Source organism: Acipenser ruthenus, chromosome 14 (assembly GCF_902713425.1).
Source record: "Acipenser ruthenus chromosome 14, fAciRut3.2 maternal haplotype, whole genome shotgun sequence".
Taxonomy (NCBI): domain Eukaryota; kingdom Metazoa; phylum Chordata; class Actinopteri; order Acipenseriformes; family Acipenseridae; genus Acipenser; species Acipenser ruthenus.
The window spans coordinates 25,272,292-25,292,030 of NC_081202.1; the positions used below are offsets into that span (position 1 = coordinate 25,272,292).

Here is a 19,739-nt window from a genome sequence, read left to right on the forward strand (position 1 = left end):
TGTTCATTTCTCTGTAGTTCACGGTAGGCAAACATTTTGACAGCGTATTTGTTAATGTCTTTAAAAACACTAGTCTAGTCCTTGATGTAGACATTCATACATAACGGAGATATTGAATCATGAATAATTTACCATTCCTGAAGCTCCTGCATGTGGAGGAAGCGGTTTCGATACTCTCTTGGCAGCTCAAATTGGGACGGGATGGGGAACATTGACTCGTAGAAATCACGCAGCACAGCCTTCACTGTCGGGGCATCCTTGTGACTGTGGTCAATGTTGTCATTCAGACAAATGAATTTCCTGCAGTATTGCAAAAGATGTCAAGTTTCAAACTAAAAGATAATATATTACTATCACTACGACTACTAGTACTGCTATTACTAAATGTTAGTAGCAAATTTTTTTTTTTTTTCACATTTTGCCCACACAAGTTTTTATGTCCATTTATGTTTCTAAATGCCATGCTAAAATAAATAGTTAAATTATATAGCAACCATGATAAACAGCACAGCTAAAATGTTAAACCAGTACTGTACTCTGAAAGAGACGACTTGCAAATACTGATCTGCAGTGTAACCACAGTAACAGTTCACAGGCGTTGTACTAGTTTACTGTAGTGCTACAACAATTATTTGAATAACTTGCTTAAAATCACGAATTTTGTAGTCATTGAATATTTTTATCAACAATTCAATCGACACGAAAGGTTCTCAACCTTTTTTTTAATCAAGCCCTAACAAGTTGGTCTGCCTTGTTAAATACACATTGCACAGTAATATATATATATATATATATATATATATATATATATATATATATATATATATATATATATATATATATATATATTTTATAGTTTAGCATCTAGTAAAAGTCCCCAAACTTCCTGAAGGAGAAAATAGTGCAGCCCTTCAAATTGTAAAACCTCTCAATTTCATAGTGACCACAGACTTATTTCCTAATGATACAAAAATGTTGAGGATATAAGTACCAATACTGGTACTTAAAAAGGTATCCATGCAGGGAAGGACAATTGTGTATTACTTTTATAAAGCATTGCTCGCACCTGCTATAATGTGAAAAAATGTACCTGTTATTTTGTGTTGAAACGCAGCGTTGTCCAATCTAATGTCTGCTTTATTACTCGTATTACTGCAATATGTGACATATGTGATGACAATGTTTGGTCCGATAAGACTTCCAAGCAATCAGGCAGAAAAAAAAAATAATAATTTCAATCCCTGTATGTAGGTAATTAATAAAGTTCTAATTTGGGGCTAACATTATGTAACTAGCTCAATGTAGATTATTTTTTGAATGGCTAATTAAATTGCGTTGGTAGAATTATAATTTTGTAGGTTAAGAATTGTTACCAGTGCAGTCATTTTTAATAAGTTAGAAGTGAAACTGAAAGACCAATGCCTGCCTTAAATTTAAAGTTCAAATGATATCAAACAAGAAAATGATTATGGGTATATACACTTTCTAATTATTAGTAAATTGTTGGTCTTTCTTCAGTCAAGGCGTTATTTCATTAAAACCTAAATACAAGAGTGTGCATACTTCAAATACTGCTCCACGATAAATATTATTTAGACACAAACGTTTAGGTTTCACATATTCAGAAGCTGCATTTTAAGGGGAGTTTCACTACACTTTTGTACCATTTTGTTTGTAAAGGAAACTTGCTTATTTGCAATGTGCAATATGGACTTTTTTTTTTTTAATGGAACAGAACAGTATTAAAAAGTGTTTAAAAGACAGCTATCATGCTGAGAAGCATCACCTATAAAGCCAGGATATCTGAAAATGTTGTTTATCAAAAAGGTTCCTTCAGTCCTGCAGCCTCTCCAGCATATGCACCAAATACAGCATTAGTACTTTTGTGATCTGGGTTGGCTTGGTATTCTCATTCCCAACAATGCTTTGGACTGAAGACCCATCACCTTCAATAGGACAATAATGCCCTCTGAGGCAGAGGGACAGTACACACCAGTGTACAGCAGTACCCAAAACATGTTCTGTTTCAGCCTTATTTCTCATTAGGGACACACTTTGTTAGGCTGTTTAGTTGATGCTTGATATGACAATGTTACTACCGAACCCCTTGCTTCATATGCACATATATCATACTGTCAGTGAGCATCTGTGTTGTCCAGTGGAGCGGAGCAAGACACTGGCCCTGCCACCCCCCTGGGTACAAGCAGTGACAATATTGAACCTTGGAGCATACAACCTCAGGAGAGACTTCTCCATTAAACATGGAATACAAAGATCTACAATAAAATAGCAAGAAGACAATATACAAACATAACCGAAAAAAAAAACATACCTGGGGTTTTTACGTATATCATCCAACTGCCCGACAACATGAGACACATTTGTTCTAACCATCTTAAAGGCGATTTCATCTTCACCCATGATTTCAAACCTTGTGCAAAATACAAGATACAAGTAGTTTGAATTTATCATTTAGTTATGAAGTTTAATGAGCGCAGGCATTGATGTAGCTCAAAATTAAATATAAATAAATACACACACTTTTTATTTTTTTGAGAACAGATGTTAGTTAAGGGACATTCCTCAGTGGCAAGACTGCAATGAAAGTGAACAAAAAAAAAACAGAATACGAATACATATGTTACATGAATATTAAGGAAATACTTTTTTGTATGCTCTGAATGGCTGTAACTGTAGAACACAACTTTATTGCAACATGACTGACCGAAAGGTTAGTTCAAGCAGCCATTTAACAAAGTCTTCTTGCCTCCAGCTCTAAATCTAATCAACTTGTAAGCAGGTTACAGACATACTTGTATTTGTTCTGATCCTTGTAAGCCTTGTGTATGCGAACAGCAATTGGCTTGCAGTTTACCACCAAATCTTTCGTCACTGGAGGCTGTAAAGACACGACACAGGAAAAACTACAACCATGCTTTTTTTTTTTTAATTCCTCCACTTCAGAAATTTGATTTTGAAATCAGGTTGAAGGGAAATACTAAATGCCCAAATACTATGAGATTAAACTTTTAACAGCAAGTAAACAACTGAGCTTTGTCTTTGCACAATTTCTGCATGCAGCCATTTGAAACTGTGTGTTCCATCAGAGGCAGGCGCTTCAATGAGTTTAAGACTGTGGCTGTGTACTGGGCTCTCCCTGGTGGTGAATAAGCATTTTGTCTTTTTTGATAGAAGTGAAGCTAAGCACTTCTTGTGTGACCCCTTCATATGCAGTATGCTGAATTTGTGCTACCCTGACCTCCAGAAAACTTTAACAAATTACAGACTGTTTTTTTTTTTTTTTTTTTGTTAGAGACCTGGGCACTACTGTACATACAACCTATTAAAATAGACATTTAAAATAGAAGATACTTTACAACCGTATACATACAATTGAGTTTAAGGAGGGATTCACTGCTGTAAATGGCTAACTGTTAACTCATAACCAGTAGTTTTGTAAACAATACATTAGGAACCATATTTGCGTGGTTGTCTTTAATCATTCATAACATGTTACAATTACAGACAGACAGTCTTATGTTTGCATCAATGCAAAGTTTGCCTCTCTTCAGAAAGGAAAAAAAAAGTCACCACTAATCCAAGAAAACTGACTACGTGCAGATCTCTAGTTTCTTTCTAGTTTTATATCATAATAGTCCTCATTCTGCAAACAAAATGAAAACTGTGCCTTTAGTGTATAATATCTATGTATAGAAAAAAATTATAAAACAGATTTATTGCAATTTTGTATCACCTTTCTAGTAGATTAACCTGATAGGACTTAAATGTCATGGGATTAGAAATAGAAACCACTAAGATGCTGGCACAATGATTATGAGCAGTATAAAAACTCTCCTGCTAAGTAAAATAACATGGTGCAATATGCTTTAATATTGTTCCCTGTTGGAAGATCCTTTGATAAATATTAAATAGTTCAAAATCATGATACCTATTTATTTTGGTTCTTCACTTAATAAACTCTCAACAGCATATTGTACAGTTTACAGTGCCTTGCGAAAGTATTCGGCCCCCTTGAACTTTGCGACCTTTTGCCACATTTCAGGCTTCAAACATAAAGATATGAAACTGTAATTTTTTGTGAAGAATCAACAACAAGTGGGACACAATCATGAAGTGGAACGAAATTTATTGGATATTTCAAACTTTTTTAACAAATAAAAAACTGAAAAATTGGGCGTGCAAAATTATTCAGCCCCCTTAAGTTAATACTTTGTAGCGCCACCTTTTGCTGCGATTACAGCTGTAAGTCGCTTGGGGTATGTCTCTATCAGTTTTGCACATCGAGAGACTGAAATTTTTGCCCATTCCTCCTTGCAAAACAGCTCGAGCTCAGTGAGGTTGGATGGAGAGCATTTGTGAACAGCAGTTTTCAGTTCTTTCCACAGATTCTCGATTGGATTCAGGTCTGGACTTTGACTTGGCCATTCTAACACCTGGATATGTTTATTTGTGAACCATTCCATTGTAGATTTTGCTTTATGTTTTGGATCATTGTCTTGTTGGAAGACAAATCTCCGTCCCAGTCTCAGGTCTTTTGCAGACTCCATCAGGTTTTCTTCCAGAATGGTCCTGTATTTGGCTCCATCCATCTTCCCATCAATTTTAACCATCTTCCCTGTCCCTGCTGAAGAAAAGCAGGCCCAAACCATGATGCTGCCACCACCATGTTTGACAGTGGGGATGGTGTGTTCAGGGTGATGAGCTGTGTTGCTTTTACGCCAAACATAACGTTTTGCATTGTTGCCAAAAAATTCGATTTTGGTTTCATCTGACCAGAGCACCTTCTTCCACATGTTTGGTGTGTCTCCCAGGTGGCTTGTGGCAAACTGTAAACTACACTTTTTATGGATATCTTTAAGAAATGGCTTTCTTCTTGCCACTCTTCCATAAAGGCCAGATTTGTGCAGTATACGACTGATTGTTGTCCTATGGACAGAGTCTCCCACCTCAGCTGTAGATCTCTGCAGTTCATCCAGAGTGATCATGGGCCTCTTGGCTGCATCTCTGATCAGTCTTCTCCTTGTATGAGCTGAAAGTTTAGAGGGACGGCCAGGTCTTGGTAGATTTGCAGTGGTCTGATACTCCTTCCATTTCAATATTATCGCTTGCACAGTGCTCCTTGGGATGTTTAAAGCTTGGGAAATCTTTTTGTATCCAAATCCGGCTTTAAACTTCTCCACAACAGTATCTCGGACCTGCCTGGTGTGTTCCTTGTTCTTCATGATGCTCTCTGCGCTTTAAACGGACCTCTGAGACTATCACAGTGCAGGTGCATTTATACGGAGACTTGATTACACACAGGTGGATTCTATTTATCATCATTAGTCATTTAGGTCAACATTGGATCATTCAGAGATCCTCACTGAACTTCTGGAGAGAGTTTGCTGCACTGAAAGTAAAGGGGCTGAATAATTTTGCACGCCCAATTTTTCAGTTTTTTATTTGTTAAAAAAGTTTGAAATATCCAATAAATTTCGTTCCACTTCATGATTGTGTCCCACTTGTTGTTGATTCTTCACAAAAAATTACAGTTTCATATCTTTATGTTTGAAGCCTGAAATGTGGCAAAAGGTCGCAAAGTTCAAGGGGGCCGAATACTTTCGCAAGGCACTGTATCTGTATTATATTGCTATACCCATATTAATACAGCATTACATTTAAACACAGGTAAGTGGTTTCCAAAGTTTGTCTTTGTGTGTCAGGAAAAAAAAGGTAATTACAAAAATGCATAGTATGTACAAAGTTTCTTGAAAAAATAAATGTCTCAACAAACTGATTCTGAAAAACAAGCTATTATTACCTTAAATCAGAAGCCAAAACTATAATTAGAAAGACTGTAATTAGAAACCTCTGAAATGTAATCTACTAATCAAGCTTCATTAGATAGCACCATCACAAGACAGGAGAGAGCAGAACATTCATATAGAATGTTTCGTTTAATTACTTTCACAAACTAGAGCATACTGGAAAGAGGTCTAGCGTGGAATACAAGTCCAGAGAGGTTATACTAAGATTATATAATGCTCTAGTTAGACCCCACCTGTGCAGTTTTGGTCACCTCACTACAAAAAATACATAATTGGACAAGAAGGTACATAGAAGGACAACTAAGCTGATCCCAGGACTTGAGCTACTGTATGAGGACAGGTTAAAAAAATTAAATCTCTTCGGCAGAGAAAAAAAGAAGGACAAAATCATAAATGGTATAAATAAAGTAAACCCGACTGCTGCAAATTTAGCACAGAGAGAAGAACAAGAGGGCTTAAGTGGAAGCTGAGTAAAAGTAAGTTTTGAACAGAAGGTAGGAAGCACTTTTTTACAAAGAGTTATAAATGCAAGGAATAGCTAAACCACTGCGAATATGTTTAAAAAGACCAGATTCTGTGCTTTGAAATTAGTACACCCCAGTAGGGGAAAATGGTGTGGTAACAAGGGACCAGCCTTGATGGGCCGAATGGCCTTTTCTCATTCTCAAACTTTTCTTATGTTCCACAGTAATACTGTACAATCCATGGAAAATCAGCATTCAACATTCATTGGGTGTGGGGATGTGCAGTTACCAACAGAAGCACTGGAGTCTTACCATGCTTGGATCATAGTATGCCTCCTGCGTAGGATTGATTGTGTTGATGTGAGTGATGTTGATGGGGAGTGTTTTCGAACAGTTTATCAGCATCTGCTCCAGTCCAGTCAAGTCCTGCAGGGGCAGTAACAATAACTCTTAGTTATGGTCTAAAGGCATGCACTTAATGACTATGAGATTAACTTGATTAAGTGGTCTTAAATTACGACAAAAAACCACTAAGTTCATTTGGGACCAAAAGCAATCTACATTAGCAAAAAAATCCATGTTGTGTGTATATGCAGACTAAGCAGGTCATTTTTACACTATATAGTGCTTTTTTTTCTTTGCACTGAATATATCTGTCTAGAACAATGTGCATAGGATAGGGTTGAATATAGCCACAAAAACAATTGTGCAACAGAGAGATATACACGCCTATGCACAACATGGGAATATGTTCCACGCTATGTCACCTGCAGGCTGAGAGGGAGTTCATGGATCCTTGTTGCTAATGTACGGATCTCCCTGTCTGACAGGACTCCAGACCCATCAGTGTCGACTTCATCAAACACCTGCGAGATGTTAAGCTGCTGCACCGCACTCATCAGGTAGTAGAAATAGGAAAAGGCAAACTGCATGTCTTCTGGGTGACGTACTTTGTGGGCCGAAGTCTTGTCAAATTCTTTAGGAAACCTATGAAAAACCAACACATCAAAAGACATACATCACACAGTGACGACAAGAGCCTGACTCCATACAAAAGCCTGACGTAACTGTGTTTCCAAATTAGAGCTGTCAGGATTCAGATCATTAAATATTAAATCCCCATGACTTCCACCAACGTGCATTTAAAACGTAATTGAGACAAACCAAATATATACCCCAAGATTCTCATACTTTTGAAGTTTGTCCTTAGCAAATTTCATCACAACTGAAGGGTTCTATAGATATACGCAAAACTGACATGCATACAGTATGTAGACAAGTACACATACCTACCTGTATCCTTGCATCCCCAGAAAAGGGCAATAAACTGCACAGCTGACTTTTTTTTTTTTTTTTTTTTTTGAATATCAACATTTTTTTGATGGCTACTTTGAAAATTCATACTGGAAACAGAGTTATTCTTTGATTAGTTAATTTGATAACCCAGCCTGAATCTAGAAATTATAGTTGTGAACATATTGGAAGACTACACCAAGAAAGACAAACTAGCAACAAATTTGAATAACATTCCACCACTTACAGGTCCTGAAGTTGTTGCATGACAATGCGGTCGATCATATGAGGCATGTGAGCAGGGACTTTACGTGAAGTGAACCCAAACTGGCCGTTCAGGAGTTTATTAACATAGCGCAGCGAATCTGCAAATGTGTCTCTAAGTCTCCTCCCAGCTAGCTTACTGTTCGTGTGGTACATCATCTCCTTCTTCAATTTCTCTTCTTCCTGGAAAGACAATCAGACGATACAAACCCAGTGTCCTGACGAAACAGAAACTGGGGATGTGGTCCCCAGGCAGTTTCTGATAAGATGTACGATAGAGGTTGCATTAAATGTTGTTACTTTAAGTGTATTATCACCCAGGTCAGTGGTTCTCAAACTTTTTTGTTCACGGACCACCTGAATTTTTTATTTTTATGGTGGATCACACATAAACAGTATAGCGGACTGAAAAATAAGCACATAAAATAAAAAAAAAAACACTATAATATTAAGAATAACTGTAGACTTACCTTTCTTTGTTTTTCTGCGATGGGGGGGGCTTGTTTCAGTGACCAAAGTTATTTTAAAAATTGGAGGTTTTAAGGAACAGGTCTAGATTACTTTTCATAACATAAATTTCAATGCGTAATTCAGCTGGTCAAGAGTAGGCTACTCAGTTGTGTTATGTTAGCCTCCGTGCTGGTCTCAAATCACTGAACAGTGCTGACATTAACCACAATGATAGTCTGTTAGTGCAAGCATTTAAAAATGCCAATAATTAATTTTTGTAATGCGTGGATACTGAACTTTGTCTTTGTCTCCTTTTCTGTATCATTTAATTATCAACAAAAACACATGACTGGCATTTTTAAATGCTTGGTCACTAACAAGGCAAACATTGCGGGTTATGTCAGCTCTGTTTACGGAACTATTAAGACCAGCACGGAAATAAATGGAAACGTTGAAAACCTCCAGTTCAACCCTTTGCGGTCCTATGTCGGAATTGGTCCGACATTGCAATTTTCCCTTTCCAGTCCAATGTCGGACCCTGTCCGACATCATCATAAAGACGTAAAAAACAGGCCTCCAGTAGAAAGGTATATACAATCTAAATAAAAAATAAAAGTAAGAAGTATGCTACGTTTAGTGCATAGATTCCAGTACAAGCGAGCATTGTGACATTAACGTGGGCTGAGGGACCGATGTAATCCTTTGGACAAATATGTTGACAACGAATTGTTTGAAAGGTTTTGTTTTCACTGACGTGAGTTAACGAAATTAACTGATGAATTCTCAGCCGATTTACAACACAGGTCTGACGCTTATTACCCTAAGATTGTATGCCAGCAGGGCATTTTAAAATATAGACATGATAAATGCAGTTGGAGACATGGTAAATGCAGTTGCACATGGTAAATGCAGTTGGACACATGGTAAATGCAGTTAGAGACATGGTAATCCAGTTGGAGACATGGTAAATGTACACCGAACAACTGCCTGTCGTGCAACACGCCGAGTTTCGATGCCACTACAGCGATGACTGGACAGGTATGTGTCGTATTCACATGAAAGATAAATTGTCAATATAAAGCAAAGGTTTATGGCAAAATCGGGGATCACTGGTGTAATTGGCTGCATCGATGTCACCCACTTCGGAATTCAATTTTTTCCAGATTTAGCTTAATACATGCATTTTAACAAAAACATACCTTAAGTTTTGAAATGTGTACTTTCAGATATATTTTATTAACATTTAGCCAAAAGACACATCTGCATGGAACTTAAATCTTTATTTTACAATCCGAAATACATGATCTTTCAGAATTTAAGCATTTGATGTAGGCATTCCAGATGTAGCTTGCAAAAGAAATATTTATTTTGCAAAAAACAGATTTATTTTTTCAAATTTAATTGCCAATGACAAATATGCTGAAAAATCATGTATTTCGGATGTATATGTTAGCTGAATGTTGGCTGCCAAGTGTAAAATAAAGATTTAAGTTTCATTAGAATTTATCTAGTACACGTCTAAGTTACATGGATTAGCTAAATGTTTTCCTCACTTCTTTGCAGCATTAAATTTCTTGCTTTTGCTTGTTTGCAACTATTGTTTTGCTTGGCAGTAAGGACAGATTTATACTTATGATACATTTCTATCAATTTTCTAATTTCAGTGTTGGTTTCAGAGTACTCTAATAAATTAAACTACACATACTGTAATAATGTATTATTTATTTAAAACCCAACTAGCAGATTTATTTAAATATAAACATCCTATTTACATGAACGCACATTAATGTTGGGCGTAGTTACATCGGAGCTAATTGTGTTGGTGCACTAGACGTATTGAAAAAAATAGGTCAGATGTATTAACGTCTAACTTAGGGTTTACGACAGACTTTTAAGACTACGACTTACGTCCTGTTGGTGCAGTCCAGCCCTGGGCTTGTGCACTGTGTTGCTTTAACACATAGCTTTGTTGGTTGAAGGCACTCAGCTTTGCTTAATGCCTCCAACCCAACTACAGCCGTATGTTAATGCAACACAACACACGCCCTGTCGTGCGTTACTTTACAAGCTGCTGTGTTGAGTGCACGTGAGCGCAATACACGAAAACTCCCAAGTAAAGAATACATTTTAGACACTCCAAAACTATATATGGAGAGTTTAGACCTTTTTCTTTTTTTTAACTTGGAGATATTATCCATGCATGCATTTTCTTTCTGCTTCTGTAGCTGAGTTTTTAAGGTCTCAAATTTTGGGTTTGCAATGGGATCTATAAACTACCCTGCCGCTTCCTTTCGTTAATTATGTAACCTTTCCACGGACCACCTGAAGGGAGCCAGCGGACCACCAGTGGTGCACGAACCACAGATTGAGAACCACTGACCAGGGTTATTCAAAACATGTTTACTGTAACTCAGTTTAAATTAAGAAGTTTTTAGCAAAATCCTACTTACATCTAAAAGATCTTGAAAATATTTCCTCCTCTCCCAAGGCAAGAAGCCCTGGACAGAAACCGTGTACTGCTGGAGTCTTCGGCCCAGTGCCACTCGGCTATCCTGCACCTTTTCAACAACCTTCGCTTCGTTCTTGAAGTTTACTCCTTCAGCTTCCTTTAACTTCGAATTATTTATTAGAGCACTTAGAATGTTCTGCTCCTTGGGCACAAAGTCTCTTCCTTGGGCTTTATTAGCAGGGTTTTTCTGCATCTTCCCATCGATTTTTATTTGGATGGAAGGAATGATCTTGGCAGGAGTTGTCTTTTGGACCTCTGTGTGCTTTGGACTGGGGGCAGCTGGATTTAGTAGGATTTTCCCTTTTTCGGAATTCTCTCCTATGAGATCCTTGTAAGGTCTGTGTGACCCCCCTGCCCCTTGCTGCTCCATTTCAACTTTATTGACCATGTTAAGAGACTCAAGACTCTTTCCATCACCTTGTTCCTCAGCTATTGATTCAAATGGTTCCAGCAGTGCAGCTTTTGTGTGGTTGTACCCTTTGAGTGTGATGTCCCCTATTGCCAGCTTTTTATCCAGTTGTTGCAGTTCAGCTTGAACACTGGCTGGCAACAGAGAAACATTCACCATGGGCACATTAATGGCCATCTCCGGCACGCTGGAAAGCCTTATATGAAATCTGGGGAAGCGTCTTTCTACAGGAACGTCTTCAAAGTGGCCATCTGTCTCAAGAGGGGAAGTTGTTATTTTGGCATCTTTCCCGTCTTCTTTCGGACTCTCAGTTACATTGGGTTTGATAATCTCTCTTGTATCCACATCCACAGTGATCACCATTTTAAACTCCTGGTCCTGTTCATCCTGGAAGGTGAAGTTATACTGGATTACTGTAGCATTCATGCCGCCATGCAGGAGAAGATGAACAGTTTTCCACTTATTGGCAACTGAGGTGTGGCGCACAGTGGGGTTGTCACTCGCGTAGGCCGCCGAGATTCTCTTGGCGATGCCACCAAAGCTGAAGTAGGGCTTGGTTTCCCCTTGAGGAATGAAGTAGTGGGTCTGGTTCCGCACTAAGGTTATCTTGAGCAACTTATTGAAGTGATCTAAACAGCAAAAAAGAAATGTCAACCCTTGCTTGAAGTTTATGTAGATTTTTAAGTGTAACTTATAAAAGCTTTATTTTGCATTGACAGCAATCATCAATATCAATCAATATTTATTATATATAGCGCCTTTCATAGTGGACCACCATGCACAAAGAGCTTTACATGCTGATAAATGCAATACAGAATGTTTCAGCTAACCTACTGTGTATGTAGTATGTAGTAACAAAATCAGTTGCCCTTACTAAGTGTGATACAACCACTATTAAAAGGTTCAAAGCATTAGTCTATAAAAAATGATTTAGTATAGAATCAAGCAGTACAAAGCTGTAATTACCACAACAGAAACATATAGAGTCAACATCCACAGTTCAAAACAACATGACAAGGCAACTTACCATTTACACACCAAAAAGGTTACGGAAATTACTAACCATAGTTACATACTAAACTGACATTATAATTGAACTTGTGAATGTACTGTACTGGTGAAGTGAGTGTAACTCTTGTGGACTGAAAGAGTTGATCTCCAGTCTTAGCCTCTTAATCCACTTGCCCGGGTTCAATTCACCTGAAGACTACACCCATGTACACATTATTACTTAAGTACCAGTAACACTTACCTTGCCCACAGTCTCCTACATCAAAACCACAGGACAGTACATTGCAGGCCTGGTCACAAAACTTATCCGCCAGCCAAGAATTGGCACAGCCCTGGTTACAATAGGTGAGTCCCCCAACCCCTCCAACACCAGCACCAAAGTGCCAGGCCGGGAGGTTTTCTCCCACAGCCCCTCCTCCTCCACCACGGGAACCTGCAGCCCCTGCAACAAAATGTGTAGAATCTATTTTTTTTTTTTTATATTATTCGTTATTTATTTGTTCATTTTTACAGTGAAGTAGATTCATGTTTTCAAACGTAAAATACACATGAACTAAAATATTACTTCCAATTGAATTCCAGTGAAGCAATCATTCCTTCATATGAGGAGTTTTACTAATGCAGTTACCTGAACAATCTCCCCCATCCCAGTCACAGGCAGAATGATTGCAGGCCTTGTCACAATAGCCATCTTTGATCCAGGACCCAGGGCACCCCTCAGCACAGTTTGGGACGGGCCATGTGAGGTACACCTTGAGCAAAGGGAAAAAGTCTGAACAATTTTGTATTTTTTTTATTATTTTTATTTCTTTCTATTATATATGACAATGATCCACCTTTTTCTATAATTCAGCATACCTTCTGTCCCTTGGAGTGACTGTAGAAGTCATCTGGCCATACCTCTTTACCAAACATGACATCATCATTTAGGTAAATAAACTTCTGAGAAAGCCCAGGGATTCGATGTATGTGACTTTCAATTGCTGGGGAGCTGAAGGTAGGTAAATGACTTTCATTGTGGAAAATATCCTGTAAGGACAGGCATGGAAAATAATGAAAAAAAACATATGAAAACAAGATAGGTATATTCATGATGTTTTCTTATATCAGGAATATTCAAATCCAATGCCAAGTAAATAAATTATGCTCATATAATATGATACACAGTAGGGATACTGATATTGTTGTATTTACCTTAAGGACTTTGCAAGACATTTAAATCCAATGCTTGTATGTATTGAAAGCATACACAAGGATTATGTGTAGTCATGGTTACCTTGTGGGCCACCACAGTAACCCTGGGGTTGTCCAGGTTCAGCCAGGAAGGGATCTGCCCATTGGTCACAATGAAGATGTGTCGGACCCAAGGGGCGTGTCTCTCTACAGATCTCAGGGAGTATCGCAGCTCCTCATTGTCTTCGAATCTACTGGCAGAAATATCCTCATCCTGCTTGGACTTTGAGAAGAGTGAAGCTGGTAATGAATGTACATGCTTAAACCCTGTTTTAATAGGACTAGTCTGTAGGATCTACAGTACATGGAATATATCTTCTTCAAAACATTTTTTATTGATATTGAGACTACAAAGTAACAGCTAATTTAGAGTTTAGCCAAGGTTGAAGGGTTAAATAAATTCATTAAGTGATTGAATATATTCTAAAAGACAACTCATCTCTGAAGATGCCCCACCCCACCCACACCATAAAATATATCAGCTTCATTTTATGCTACCATGAAATTGTACAATAATTGACAGAACAGCAAATAAAAATCATGTTTGCATTTAAAATGCCTACAGTATTTATTACTCTGTAATGCACATAACTCTACAACCACTGCAAGGGTTAAAAGGCCTTAAAAACTGTAGTCACATTTGATGGCTGAACCACCTGTTTTTTTTTTTTAAACTGCACAAATACTGCTCACTGAATCTGCTTGATGATCAATCACACAAATATCACTGGGATAAAAAACACAATCAATCATGCAAAAATTACCTGGCTGATAGCACTTAAGTCCCATAATAAATAAGTAAGACTGACACTGAGCTCTTTCCCTTCCATTGTCAGATTCTTCTTTGCTTGTTGGGTCAGTTCAGAGAAGTCCTTGGGACTGTTTAGCATCAGAAGGGCTATACTGGCTTCAGAATACAGCTGCAACTGCATGGGATGAAAAAATTAAGTAATTTCACTTAATTATTCATTTTCTTGACCTAATTCCTTGGTATGCATATGCATTTCTGAACAGTGTAAGCAAAAAAGTATGTTTTTAGGTTTCTACAAGGATTTGTCTAATAGACTCACTGGGAAAAAGCCAATTGCAGAGCCCAGTCGGTTACAGTACCTTTAAATACTATGAAGCATATCATTTTAATTGCAGGAAAATTATTCCTAATGGCTGCTTCAGGAAGACATACACTGTAACCCCTGGTGGGCGATGGATGGACAGCAGTAAAGACTGAATGACTAATATTTTATCAACGAACAAGGATTGTTGGCAGCTGCAGATTTCCCCATGAGACAACTCTTATAACCAGCCTCTGGTTTAGCAGCAACATCCTTTTACCTTGGGCAGATCTGAGAACATCTTTTCATTTCAATGCAAGAAAAGGACAGCCGAAAAAAGAAATCTTATATATATGACCTGCAGCTGTCCTGCCAGTAAAAGTTCACAGCTGTCAGGGGCCTAAATCATGTGTCAACGGATTGAGCTTCAATCCCCACCAATAATTTTGGTGCCAAGAAACCAAACACTGTTTCCTGTGAACTGACAATGCCAGCTCTTCCAGGGAAGTATAGTGTGCGTGTGTATCTGTGAAAAATTAATGGCAGAGTGACCGAAGAGGCTGAGGTAATGTTGCGCCTCATGCCATGCAGCCCCAGGGACCAGGCAGCTAGAGAAACCCAACACTGCTCTGAAAGCATTTTCACTGATCCCTGCACTTTATTTAGGTTATGGGAATGTGGTGTGCCCTACACTGTCAAGATCCATGAGATACCACCACACTAATGATGAGACTAAAGATGCTGGGTCACATAGTCGAAAGGAATCACTTACTATTCATTTGCATTCACAAACCCCCCAAAAAACAGAATAATATCTTTGAGGCTGCCATGCAAAGCAATGGTAACAGATCTCCATCCTTGCATGCTTTGTGCGAGTTCGGTGCTGGTTCCATTTTTGCTGCAGTAGCACAGCACCACCTGCTGCATGAACCAATATTAACGATCACAGCAATGCGAATATCATGGAGACCAGATGAGGCCCTGCCAATACAACTCAAGCTGGCTTCATCAACATTACTTTCAGTTTAATGATGTCTCTAAATACAGTACCAGGCTGGCTCATGATCCTCCATTTGGACAGCCGGAACAAATGAAAGACGAGAAGCATGGGCATAGTTTGATGAGCAATACTGCACGGAGGGCATTTCAAATATAGTGTCGGGTCCCCGGGAGATAGCTTTCTAAACAAAAACATGACAAATTATTTTGCACAGGGGTGTGCTCTATACAACAAACAGGCATTAGCCATGAAGTTATTGTAACCCAGCAGCACTGCAGGTTACTACAGTAGACTGAATGTGTATTCATAGGAAATATATTTCAATGCAGGCAATGTTCAGATTGTATAATAGCCTTCAGAAACAAACAGGAATTACCTGTGGTGTGGACACCATTCTACACCAATTGAAGTGACCACTTAATAAAGTACTTATTATATTTGTATGCATAAACTACAAAATTAAATATAATATCGTACTTGGAAACTCAACATTTACAAAACTTTAGGGAATTAAGTTTGTGTTAAACAGGACCGGGCTGGGAGGTTAGAATCCCCTCCCTGCCCAATTCAAATTCATGTGTAACATGGGGCCAGGTGTTGACTGACTAACTGATTATCAATTAACACTGGCCACATGCCTTAAAAAGGAGTGAACCAAAACCGAGGGCCACCACGTGTGTAACCACGATTCTTGGGATTCCGAAAAGGGATTCACTCAGGGGATTTGAATCCCACCCAAGTTTATTTAGAGTGTGTTAGAGAGAATGTTCCTGGAGCAGGACCTCCCTTTGGTGGGTGTTTGGCCAGTTTTTATTTTGTCAGCTGTTTTGCCTTTTTTGCATTTTATTATTTTCAGGTACACTTAGGTGTATATCCTCCCACACTAGGGCCACCATTGCTGGTACCCTAGTAGTGGCCGCCTGTAAAGTGCAATAAAACCTGGACGCCTAGTGGCGTTTTCAACTTCAACCTCTGTGTCTCTCTTGTCTATCTGTGGATACCCACACAGTAATAGAACACCCCTGTTATTATTATTATTATTATTATTTATTTCTTAGCAGACGCCCTTATCCAGGGCGACTTACAATTGTTACAAGATATCACATTATTTTTTTTACACATTATTTTTACATACAATTACCCATTTATACAGTTGTTGTTGTTTTTTTTTTTACTGGAGCAATTTTAGGTAAAGTACCTTGCTCAAGGGTACAGCAGCAGAGTGTCCCACTGGGGATTGAACCCATGACCCTCCGGTCTGGAGTCCAGAGCCCTAACCACTACTCCACACTGCTGCCCTGTTAACACACTGTTAACACGCTGTTAACACACCTACAGCTGCTGGACAACAAATTAGATACACCTGCAATTTGGGGCACATGTGTTTAATTATTACTCCCTATCAGCCAATCAAAGCACACAATTCACAAACATCCAAATAAATCTACATTTAGAAGTCTTGGTTTCTTCTGCATTTCAGACTGCACAAATTACTAATTCACAATGAACAGTTTCAAAAGTGATATTCACTGCATATTTCACACCCCAATCAATGAGGAGTGATCACCTGGGACAAATACGTGCTAACCTGGCAGTCAACTTATTGATAATGTTACAGCCTTGGTTCCTAAATAAGACGATTTCTTTTAGGTCCAAAGTATACTGTTGGGCATTTTGATCTAAAGTTATTTTGCTGCAGAGACCCAAGACGTTGTTTCATCAGCACATCTTACCATGGTCCCAGACTGACACCTTATCGAAGCAAGGGTTTGTCAAGATGTTAACTCAAACAGAGACAGTGACATAAGAAGGTTGGAAAAACCATGTTAACCTTTCTCTGCAGTCTTGGCAGGTCGCCACAAAAAACAGCTGTTCAAAAGTTAAACAGCATACACAGCTATTGGATTTCATTTTAATACCCCATTTTAATACCATTATCACAAGACAATCCATCATCAAGCATGGGAAAGCATTGATTTAAACCCTTAGCCGGTGTACAGTGGTATACACGCATGTTCCAACCGTAGCGGCGCAAAAATCTTCTAGCAGAATCTCCGGCAAAACAGGCTGATGCGATTTGTTTAATCAGCCATTACGTGTTTTGCACACAGAGGGCGCTATGTGTCTAGAAACTGGGATTTTGTGAATTATAACTGAAATCCATCTGTTCACCAGCAGGTTTCACACGCTGAATATCTTGTTACAACGGAAGGCAATCTATAGTAGGCCATAGGGGTCAAAAAACTAGTTAGAACATGTTTGAACTTATTTGTTCTAAATCAAATCTCTACAAATTCTAATTTGATAAACAGGAAATTAAACCAAATCCAACAAAGTGGACCACTATTGCAATGCTGCAGCTGTGCTATGCTTCAAACTATTCATGGTGAACAAGATATTTTTGATGGAATTATGTCTAGAAATTAGACTACATTATCCTACGTTTATTATTAATTATTAATAATAATAATAATAATAATAATAATAATAATAATAATAATAATGCATGCAGTAGTTTGAATAACAATAACGTATTTGTTTACTATTTAGGCGATAGTTTTGCTAGGAAAATTAGTTTGCTACAAATGAAAAAGGTAGGCAGGCAAGTGGCAGCGGAGATGAATGTTTAATAAAGTATATTGTTATAGCTGTGAGATCTGTAAAATTAAATATCAGTACTTCTATTAACTGAATTTCATTGACTTTGATCAAAGATAGTTTGTCTGTTAAATAAATCAGTACTTGTTTACGTTCTTTGTTATTGTTATTAAGGTGCAATGATACAGTTGCTAGCATTGATTACAATAACAGTATCAGTAGTACCCTAAAATAGAGTATCATACTTAATTTAAATATATTCAGAACAGAGAGTAATCTGAGAGTCAATCTGTGTAGATTTATGTATGTCACAAAACTGTATAACTATTATTTATGTATTTTTGTATCTGTCAGATACACTTGCTAACATTACAGTAAAGGATACATTGCCTTTATAGAGTATACCAAATACCCCATTTTCATGAACACTGAATGTTCTGGCTTGAACATATAAATAACTCTGGCTTTTTTATTTTGTACTACACATTTTGTGTCCGGACAGAAGCCAAAAATAAATAACTTTCAATAAAACTTGTGCTGCATTAATTATAAATAGAATTTTGGTGTTTGTTTTGTTGTTGTTGTTGTTTGTTTTTTAATTCTCACATCATGTCTACGTTTTGCAGTTGCACCCTTGTTTAGGATTTAGTCTCCCAAAACATTCAATGGTAGACAACAGCAGCCCCTGCTGTTAATTTTCATTTTCTGCTGCCAGGAACAATGAAGTGCTGTTGATTAAAAGTGTTTTTAGGAAATTCACAATTGCTGCTGTATGACATTGTCATTACAGGTGGCATACTGTAATCTGCAGTGCAGGGGCAAGAACATGCAGACCCCACTGTGGTATTGGTGTAATTGAGGGCGAGGGATTAGCACATTACCAGAATACCCAGACATTGTGGATATTCCTTTAAAGACTGTGTGAAAACCCACTGAACTTATATACATGTTCTGTTTGCCAGTGTTCAAGTTATTTCAGCTGTGTCTGTAGGAACAAATATCAGATGGGTTTTTCTGGAAGCTTTATGACCAGAAGTCTTATATATGAACTTCTGTGCAATAAGGAATCTCCCTTGGAATTTTCAATCCAAAATATGTATAGAGTGCGGTGTTGAGTTGGTCAAAATCAGATCCAGTCTCAAGTTAGCAACATACATTGTCCACCAAGGTGTGCCATAGTCACAGGTATCTCCCCTAGGATACGTTTCCCCAACATAATAATCCTTAACTAGAAGATGGGTTAAACACTAAACTTTCACTTCCAAAAAAATGAAAAATACCACATCAAAAGAGATCAGATAGCACCTTTACCAAAAGCATAAGGTGTTTTGTATTTTTTTCTTTGAAATAAATGGCAACCACACCATCTAGTGGACAAACAGGAAAACACATCCTTCTGTTTGCTTAAAAATAAAATACATCTACCCCCTATGAAAAAAAAAAAAATGAAATTAAAGAACATGGTGAGTTGTATTTTCCATTGTGTGCAAATTGCCTTTGTCATTCATTTACTATGGAGTGAGAAATCAGTCTACAATTTGACGACAGTAGGCCAAAAGTTTTGCATCACTCTATAGAATTAACTAATTTTGCTTCATAAAGTCGAATGAAACCTGCTGAATAATGTT

At 37.9% G+C, this 19,739-nt stretch overlaps 1 protein-coding gene across 3 annotated transcripts in view; it reads right to left on the minus strand.

The window, feature by feature from the left end:
• Positions 1-19,739, minus strand: part of gnptab (N-acetylglucosamine-1-phosphate transferase subunits alpha and beta) — a 45,724-nt gene that overhangs the window by 9,813 nt on the left and 16,172 nt on the right. For all 3 annotated transcript variants that reach the window (XM_058986217.1, XM_058986216.1, XM_034032989.3), the window contains exons 8-19: positions 14,226-14,387; positions 13,505-13,684; positions 13,087-13,257; positions 12,857-12,980; positions 12,470-12,670; positions 10,750-11,846; positions 7,833-8,032; positions 7,060-7,279; positions 6,605-6,718; positions 2,814-2,899; positions 2,333-2,431; positions 133-300 (exon numbers count right to left, since the gene is read on the minus strand). In XM_058986217.1, coding sequence (XP_058842200.1) covers positions 133-300; positions 2,333-2,431; positions 2,814-2,899; positions 6,605-6,718; positions 7,060-7,279; positions 7,833-8,032; positions 10,750-11,846; positions 12,470-12,670; positions 12,857-12,980; positions 13,087-13,257; positions 13,505-13,684; positions 14,226-14,387 — 2,822 coding nt within the window. The remainder of the gene's footprint in view (positions 1-132; positions 301-2,332; positions 2,432-2,813; positions 2,900-6,604; positions 6,719-7,059; positions 7,280-7,832; positions 8,033-10,749; positions 11,847-12,469; positions 12,671-12,856; positions 12,981-13,086; positions 13,258-13,504; positions 13,685-14,225; positions 14,388-19,739) is intronic.